General features: G+C 35.5%; 1 protein-coding gene across 3 annotated transcripts; it reads right to left on the bottom strand.

The window, feature by feature from the left end:
- Positions 1 to 1,433: 1,433 nt before the first annotated feature.
- Positions 1,434 to 8,648, bottom strand: LOC112518326 (arginine/serine-rich coiled-coil protein 2). Of its 3 annotated transcripts, XM_025125976.1 has the most exons (9): positions 8,481 to 8,648; positions 7,952 to 8,001; positions 7,647 to 7,802; positions 5,180 to 6,025; positions 4,936 to 5,088; positions 2,998 to 3,042; positions 2,516 to 2,607; positions 1,784 to 1,852; positions 1,434 to 1,678 (listed from the first exon to the last, which is right to left on the bottom strand). In XM_025125976.1, exons 3-9 carry the CDS (start codon positions 7,774 to 7,776, stop codon positions 1,532 to 1,534), a joined length of 1,482 nt encoding a protein of 493 aa, XP_024981744.1. In that variant the 5' UTR covers positions 7,777 to 7,802; positions 7,952 to 8,001; positions 8,481 to 8,648; the 3' UTR covers positions 1,434 to 1,531. The 3 variants fall into 3 exon arrangements, with proteins under 3 accessions (XP_024981744.1, XP_024981745.1, XP_024981746.1); XM_025125977.1 differs by lacking the exon at positions 2,998 to 3,042; XM_025125978.1 differs by lacking the exons at positions 1,434 to 1,678; positions 1,784 to 1,852 and adding an exon at positions 1,912 to 1,960.
- Between the last annotated feature and the right edge of the window lie 1,218 nt (positions 8,649 to 9,866).

Raw genomic sequence — 9,866 nt, 5'->3', positions numbered from 1 at the left:
TAAGTGAAGATAATAAAATTATAATAATTTTATAAATAAAAAAATATCATATATATAACTTAATATATATATATATATATATATATATTAAATAACAATGATTATTAAATATAATATATTATTAAATCGATTTGATGTTTTGGAAATGCACAATTTCCAAGCAATCAACACTCCCTATTAAGGGGGTGTCATTAGCACTCCCCCATTAAGAGAGTTCGTTAGTGTGAGGGGCATTTTAATCTTTTTATGTTTCTACTAATTTTCTTTTAAAAATAAATAAATATTATATAATATAATTTATATATGGTATAATATATACATATATATAGGGTCTTATTTTAAGAACTTGACAATTTGTATGAACTGTGAGGTCCATTTTAAGCCACTAAATATATTAAATAAGGAATTTAGTAATTTTGGTAATTTTGAATTACAAAATTAAATGAAGGGCATTATAGATATTTGTAAATTTCATCCCTCCTCTCTCCTTTATCGCCAAACACCTTCGGCCACCAACATCACATCGAACACTAAACTTTTGTGAACACTAATTAACTAATCCATAAAATTAAACCTACCACTTTTTAGTGTATATTTTGTTACAACCTTAGAGAACGTCATGTGAATACTCTACACATATATTGTGAACACCATGAAACTAAACCTTGTGAAGACTCTCCACATATATTGTGAACATCCATAAAACTAAACCTACCATTTTACAATGGATGTTTTGCAAACACATAACTTACACATGTTTTATAAACATTGTGAACACTTGCTGTAAAACGCTTTGTAGACATCATATGATTACACACCGTGTACATTATTGGGTTATGAAACACCATGTGAAGCAACATTATCAACACCTTGTGCTCTATTGATTTTATCAGATTCATACAAAACCAAGGAACATTCATTAAACTTTATAAATCATATTCAAGATGAATCACAAACATTTACATAATTTCAAACTGACAAATGGGTTTCGAGACATGGATAACACACTTGTCATCACCGTATACCCATTCGATCAACAAAAAAATACAGTAATTAATGAAATACAATAAATCAATTAAAATATATGGTTTAGAATGGATCTCAGTAATTAATGAAATACAATAAATCAATTAAAATATGTGGTTTAGAATGGATCTCAAAATTTGGAGTTATCAAATGATTAAATCATATATATATATATATATATATATATATATATATATATATATATATACAGGTGTACGTTCATTTGTTAACCTTAATCATTGTGTTAACTTTATGAACTAATCATGACCATTGATTTTTTTTTTTTAAATAAAAGGGAGATTGAATCTCTCCACGTCAAGACCAATCACTGAGAAGAAGAAAATGCAACCAAATACATCATCCGGCCGGCTAACGCGGTACCTTTTCTTTAACGTTGTCATTAGAATCAGAATCTTCAAACGGTAACATAGTTTAATCGCATAAAACATGTGACAGGTGCATAAGTACAACAGACTCTGATACTCGTTTCGATACCTAATCATCTTCAAAGCCCTAAACCAACAGTTCGCCCATCTCTGCGACGAAGGCCTGCCGTGTACTGCTTCTCCAAGTCCATCTGAAGCTCTTTCTGCTTTTCGGCAAGATTGGTGTTCTGGGTCACCTCTGGTTTCTGCTCCACCCCTTTCACACCCTACAATTGGCCATAATAGGTACCAATGCAACCTCAGACTCTAAAACATGTGTTAGTATCATCAAAAAACTCCAACTCCCTAAAATACGGGTGATGGAAAATTACCATGAGTTTGTTAAACTTCTCTTGTCGTTCACGATCAGAGAACATGGATGTATCCCACCGATGAGCAGCCTGCACCAGGCAACCAAAAAACCAAACTTACCTTTGAGCAAACCAAATGAACGTACGCAGATCTAACCTCTACCCCAAAATAGTGGAGTGGTGGTTACCGTGAAAACCCTGGTACATCTTAAAAGTTTGAGGAAATGTAAAGAAAAGACTTTGAAGATGTAAGAATATGTGACAAGAAAGGCAGATACTATAAGTTTTAAAACGCTAGTTATGAATAAGCACCAACATACAAACAAAAGCAAGCACAAGAAAATATAAGGATCAATAAGACCATCTTTTTCTTTTTCCCTGTCTTTCTCGTGTCTCTAAACTCTTTTTGTTTTATTTGTTGAATTACAAGCGGTTTATAGTGTTTTACAAAGAACATGAATGCATATAGATCACTATCCTTAATTGATTCAGTACTCTTCCAGATCAGAATACAACTTCTAAACCAAACCAAACCAAACCAAAGCAAGCGGGGTCTAGGGTGGGTAAAGTGTGTGAAAGAGAGTCATATATGATAAAATTTTGAAAAGCTGGTAAGAGTAAGAAATAACATACAAAAAGACAATCAGAATACAACTTATGTTGGATGATAATAATGTCAAATGTCTGAATTCTAGCATCCGGGAAAGATATAAAGCAAACATGTAATCAGAGAGTAGCATATCCGAAAGATACCTCTTCAGTAGCGGTGCTCTTTTTACTCCCCCATAACAGCTTCTTCTTTTGGTCAGTTGACATAAACCCGGTTCCAATCAGGTTTCTATTCACTGTTCAACAAACAAAAATTGGAAGGAAAAAAAAGAATTATGAATCATAAAACTATAAGATTCACAAAAATTATAAGAATACACCTTTAATGAAGACCCCTATTGGATTATATTAATTTCCTACTAGGCCTTAAGCCCCAAGTGTACACAGCTAAAATACTATATTTTTACAAAAAGGAGAGCACATGCCAAGACTAAAGTTCTCCCTTATAGTTGGTACCAACCAATCAAGCAAGATACTAGCCAGCAAATAGGACATACACGGATTATTTAGGAGGATAACCTTCTCACACAATTGTTTAAATTGATTGCCTTCTGGCATATAGTAAAATTAACAAATATAATAATAATAATAATAAATCCCAGTTCAAAGTCCAAGCTATGTGCTACCGTGATCACTTGGATAAACTAAATTATTGTGATGCAAACGAACGCCTGCAATGAGAACATAATTAGATAGCAGCAAGGTTTATAGCCCAACTACTTAAAGTAATTCAGATGTCATCAACAATTATCCTTAAAAATAAAATCACTTTGATCATAAAACTTTCACAAAAGACACGATATCTATGTTTGTTCCCCGTAACAAGCCTTTATTCTCAAACTAGTTATAGAGTATCTGAAAATGGAAACGAATATAAACAGAAAAAATAGGTCTACTGTTGCACCCACCCAACAGCCCCGGGCACAAACAGTCATGAAAATCATCCTTCCACGAACACTTGTTTAAAAACAAGTCCTCTGGCAAATTCCAAATGCACAATCTCTTTTAACTATTTCACCATTTAAATCTTGCTCACCCATACCTTTTGTAATATCCTCATAGAACTCCACATGGTCTAAGCACTGCATCCAAATTCCAAGTTGACTAAAACATCTCAAGAGGTGTTTCCTTGGCTACTCCTCAACTAAAAGGCCTATCCAAATTAGTTGAGCTCATATACTGTTGTGAACTGTTATTACTCAAATCTGGTAATTGTTGTGTGTTTTCTTTCTAAAGGAGATTACAATATATATTATATAAGATCAAGAAACCTAAACAGGGAAATACTAATACTACTCTATAGAAAGGTAAACTAAACTTAGCTATATTTAACACTCCTCCTCAAGTTGAAGCGAAATGTTAATCATGCGCAACTCGAACGAACATCTAACAGGGTTTCAGGTATTACTTCTAACTCCACATCCTCAGTCAATTGAGGAGGCAAGGTTGAGGACACGTTCTGATCTCCTACAGCTTCCTTCAGCTGTAACATATAGAAAACGGGGTGGATGCGAGCCATCTTTGGAAATTGCAACTTATACGCCACCTTACCAATTCGCTCTATAATGCAAAATTGTCTATAGTAACGAGAGGCTAGCTTACAAAAAGGCCTTCTTGCCATCGACTTTTGCCTATACGGCCAAAGCTTGAGGTAAACCATATCACCCACTTTGAATTCAACCTCCCTTCGAGACTTATCAGCCACTTGTTTCATGAGTTGCTGAGCTCGAAGCAGGTAAGCACGTAGTTTATCGAGTATTGCATCCCGATACAGCAGTTGTTCCTCAAGGAAAGATACCCCAGTACTCCCAAGTAGAGTTCGGCATAGTTTCGGAGGGTCTCAGCCATATAAAGCTTTGAAAGGTGTGCATCTCGAAGACGTATGGTACGATGTATTGTGCCACTCTTTTAGACACTCTTTTAAAAAATTGGTTCCCACCTTTCCGATGTGCCACTCTTTTAGACACACAAAGCTCTTGAACTTTTTCAATCAAGTTGATCTCCCTACCAAAAACTAGAACAGAGGTGTAAAATGGCAGGAGGAATAAAGGTAAAAGTTGCAAATCCAGAAACACCTTTTACAAATTGGTTTGCACAGATCTTGGTTTTCCAATCACATTTGCAGAGGCTTTGAACTTACCCAATTGGAGTTGTCTATCATTGCAAAACAGAGTAATATTCGGTGAATTTTAGAACAAACCCAAAAACAAAAGGCATAGTTGACTAATTTCTTCTCAGATTTGTAGAACTTCAAAATTGACCTAAGAACCGCAACTCACTTCTCTTTCTCCAAATAACAAGAAAAGCAAGTGAAAGCATTCTGGTATTAAGTAGTACAGTATTTCCGGGAAACTAGTCAAAGCAGCAGCAACAGCAGCCTGAACAAGCTTTATGAGGTAACACATAAATTGCAAGACACAGGAGGTAACAATCCTTAAATCTAGGAGCGTAGATAATCATAAGTAATAACGACAGCAGCTGCTGCTGTCAGCAGTTTCATGGAGTAAGGTATGAGCTTCATTCTAGAACTTTGCAAAATATCATATTTCACAACAAAAACATACCTAGTTCTGCAGCCTTCATTGCAGCTATTTTTGCAGCATCTATATCAGACTCTTTCACACAGTCTTGCTCTGCATTAGCTTTACCAACAAAGTTCTGACCTTGTTTTAAACTTGAAGACTGGACTTCATTGGATATAGTTGCATGCTTTATAGCTATATTAAAGAATTCATAATTAAAAAAGAGAGGTGATTATGGAATGCTTAAAATTAAGGAAACAATTAAGAAGTTAGTAACAGGAACTACCATCCTTGCTATACTCGGTATCTTTATCCATGCTAAACTTTGACTTCTTTGTAGCTAAAACTTTTTTATCATCAAGCAGCTCTCTAGGTTCCTTAAAATGTCGGTCCTTTAGTCCCCTAGGCTCCTGATCATAAGACTTTCCCTTCCCATCCCTTGTGTATTTGGGGTCATCCAGCTCCTTAGAATCCCTCCAGGAAGTGTCTTTATGATGATGTCCAGATCGATGGCCCCTGGGCTCCTCATGGGTAGATAAGGATTCACTTTTCCCATCCTTCAAAGTCCTTGGGTAGTCTCTTTTTTCCTCCCTGGCATCATCCTTTTTATGCTTATCCCCTTCCCCAGACCTGACTTCTTCTGCTTTGAAGTTGGTCTGCCTCTTACCAGATCCACCTCTGTCAGATGATGAATCCTTATACTTCTTCTGATACTCAAGCGATGAGGCCTCTCTATCCCTGTCCCTACTTCTATGTCCTGAACCATCTGATCTATCTCGGGAGTGCTTATCGACATTATCTCTTGATCTGTTTTGCTCAAATTCTCTTCTAGCATGATCACTATAGCTGCCATGACTGCCACTGCCACTCTTTGTACGTGGGGATGACTTATGGAAGTTCTTCTGATCTTCCTCTGCATACTTTTCACGTCTTTTATAATCATCATGCCTACGATCATTATAAGATCTTCGATCAGCATTTCTGTTAGAACCACCATCCCTGCTGTAACGGCTTCTTTTCTGATCCCTATCAATGTCCCTCCTGTCATCCTTCCTTTGGCGGTTATCGTTGTGTTTAGCATTGTCATCCCAGGAACGGGCAGGGGTAGAACTACGCTCACGAACAGGCTCCCCTGCAAGTCAAACCATGTTATTGGCTGGTATCTGAGCACTCAATGTAGCATACATTGAATCTCCAAATGCATCCATGACTTCACACAAATGAGATGATGACTATAATTAACCTTCTAAAACAACAAGAACTTATGCAATTATTGATAACAATAATAATAATAACAACAACATTTATACTCCGTATGAAAAAATTGCACAAGTGGAGTAGAAAAACCTTGACATCTATCAATACATATTCAGGGTACTAGGGAAGTCCATCTTGATTAATTAATGAACAGACACACGAGTCACGACAAGCTTTTTAGAGTCGCTTGTGTAAAGAAAAATTATAGCAGCAACATGTTAAAAAAATTCTCATAACATTATAACAAGTTAAATTCCAATAGCCAACTTCAGCCCCAAGCAAGTTAGACCACATGAATCCCAAGTCAGACTAAGGGTGTGAAGTCCTTCCTACCCTGGTTATGTTTTTCTTGTACATGCTTCTGTCTGTATATTTTGTTTGTGTGTCTACTTAATTTTTGTCGCTTACTTTCTTGTTCTTCTTATGTTCCTTTTCCTCAAAATCTTTGAGCTAGATTTATCCTCACTTTGTTCTCTCCGCACACTCTGCACAAGCCAGGGGTCTTCACGGAAACAGCCGCTCTACTCTTTGGAGTAGCGGGCAGCTACGTGTACGTCTCATTCTCCCCATACCCCACCTCCAGGTGGGATATGCTGGGCTTGGTTAGGTTGCTTTTGTTTGGTTTATACAAATTCTGCTTCAAACATTGTCGTTTTGTCGAGACTTGAGAGTATAGGCATCAAATGATTCATCTAAGATTACAACCATATTCATAAACCAAGTCATGAGAGAAATTTTGCCACGACAACTTGATTAATATAACTCAAAATACAAAAAAGTAACTAGACTTTTAAACCACCAAGCAATTCCCTCAAACATCACTGTGAACAAACAAAAAAGTTCCCATAGGCACCATTAGCTTCTAGATGGGTACGAAGCACAATATATTGACCATTTAATAATACCTACAAACTGAATCAAGTCTTTATCTCAATAATGACCAAAGCAACGCCAATTACTCTCAATGCTTACTCCATTCATGTGCAAAATGGGGGAAAAATCCATGTAATTGATATATACACCATGATACTCTTGACCTACTCAACTTATCCGGGAACCCCTATTTCTTAAAGAAACAAGGGGTATAATTAGTGAAGTTACAACTAACATTTTCTAAAATTATATTAACTTGACATGAGATCATCCAAGAAACTAACATATACAAGGTAACTGACAGGTCCAAGGCATGCTAACTTTTAACGAACACATGCCTCCAACTAACATGTTACCAACACGATCAGTTAACCCACGAAGACATAAAACAGAAACAACTACAATTTTTGAATTCCCTGAATTTGCTATTGAGGAGATGTTAGTATATTAGATTACTTAATGGTCCATCCGTTTCCAGCTGTTGTTCCCTTCCTAAAGGCAGGTTCTTACGCGTTACTCACCTGTCCGCTACTGGAAACACCACTTCCCGTCTAGCGCTTTCTTATCAGAATCCATGACAAAAATTAGAATATATGGTAACACTCCAAGTAGAAAAAACTAACCATCGGATGAAGAAGAGCCGCTCACTGGAGACCTACGTCGATATTTTCTGTTTGAAGGATCATTGGAAGGCTTATGAAATGCGGCTTTAGCTCCAGCACTATTTGAAGGAGAATGCAAGTCTGAGTCCATGTTTCTTAATGCAATATAGCAACAAACTGCATTTGTAAGTGTACAAACACATTACTTCTCAGCACGGTATGATATTAAATATGATCAAGCAATATAGCACCAAAGTGCATTAGAAGGTGTATGAACATTTGAACACTATTAGCAGCACAGTATATTGTCAAAATAATCAATATACCTGTAAATCAATTTCCGATTGATGTTCCGATGCTTGCCATGAACATGATCCTGTAACCACCAAAAATGCACAATTTGTTTAAACATTCCATCTAAAATCAATATTAAGACCTTATTCATTAATGAATCTACAAACGCATGATAAAGCTTGACAAGCAATTTCATTCCTGCATGCTTATTAGGTCTATAATCCAATTGCGCCAAGTAGGATCTAGCCTGGCAAAACTCCAGCTCGTTTGAGATTTAAACAAGCCAAGCTAGTTTTAAAGAAGTTTTTAACGTTTTGAAGAAGCTCGAGTAGAGCAGGTTCCAGGACAGTTGGCATGCTTTATCGATCGAACCTGTTAGCTAGTATACAATCATATTCGCTTCTTCCTATAAAATTACAATAAACAGTTGAACATAAATTGAAATACTGAAATTAACAATCAAACCCGTAAAATTAACAGTCAACAGTGAACAAACTTTCATTAGATCTACACTCAGTAAATCTAACATCAAACAGCAAATTAAAAATCAAATGAACTTACCAAGTTGGAGAACGATGTTGGAGAGAAGCGTGATAGAGACGAAGGACAACCGGTGAAGAAAAGGGAAGAGGCGACGTAGCGTGGTGGAGATGTGACGGAGGGAGGAGGCGAGAGGAAGGACGGGGGTGGATTGCTAGGGTTCTTTGGAATTTGTTTCGAAGGAAGGGGAAAGAGGCGACGATCGTATTGAATTGTTTCTTGTTTTTTCTGTCTTTTAAATAAAATGATAATTTTTAAAAGCCTTCTTGACATGTCTTCGATGTATAGAAAGATATTTAGTGCTCTTCCATTCGTTTTTTATTAAAACCTGTATAGATATTATTATCTGTATATTAATAAATAAATTGTTATTTGATTGTTGTGTTAAATAATAATCTGAATGTTAAAAATGATCATTTTACCTTTAATCTTTATTTTGTCTAAATAAAATAACAGTTTGATGAAAATTTGGAATAAATCTTATGATTATAAAAAAAATATCAATTTAAAAGTTTTTTTTAATAAAAACAACTTGATTAATATAATTATATGAGTTAAATATTATAATCAAAACAATATTAATAAATCCTTATAATAAAAACAAGTCAACGTCATACTTTTGATACAATTTAAAATATCAAACATTTGAAACTAGTCAATTTGCAATTTGATCACCCAGATTAGTCATATATTGTGTGCTATCAACATCCTATTGTAATCTATCTAGATACACTTCTCCACTTCCAACATTTTCTTCATTGGTGAAAATGGTGTCTTCATTGTACTCCATAAAAAGTTGATCTTGAATATTATATTTGCTTATAAAGTTGTGTATCATGAAGCAAGCAATGACTACATTTCTATGTTTTGTAAATGGAAAAGGAGTCGTTTGCTTCAAAATTGGGAATCTAGCTTCAAGACACCGTAAGCACGCTCATTGACATTTCGAAGTTGTGCATGCGCATGATTAAACTTTTCTTCTTTAGTTAAAGCACGTCTGCATCGATAATCTGCTAACCAATACCTCGTGTTACTATACAAAGCTAAAAATCCACGAGCGTTGGAATATGCAACATCAAAACGATAATATTTATCACCATGCAACAATTGATTAGGCAAACATGCAAACATTATCTATACTATCTTATTAAGCAAATTTAACAAAAGTCTTAGGGGCTGTTTGGCGGTTGCTGAATGGTTTGGTGCAGAATGGCTAAGTGGTCAGAATGGTTAAGAGGGTCAGAATGGTTAAGTGCTGAATGAAATAATGTTGTTTGGTAACTGTTTTCTGAATGAAAACAAATTACCATTTTAACCCTCTTTTTTTTAACCTTTTAATTGTGGGATCCTGAACTAGTTTGTTGCTCTCTAAAATTTTTAGTGATAATCACTGTTTCATTATGCATT

This window comes from Cynara cardunculus, assembly GCF_001531365.2.
Source record: "Cynara cardunculus var. scolymus isolate 2C chromosome LG 9, CcrdV1, whole genome shotgun sequence".
Lineage (NCBI taxonomy): Eukaryota > Viridiplantae > Streptophyta > Magnoliopsida > Asterales > Asteraceae > Cynara > Cynara cardunculus.
This window is presented reverse-complemented; position numbering and strand designations above follow the sequence as displayed.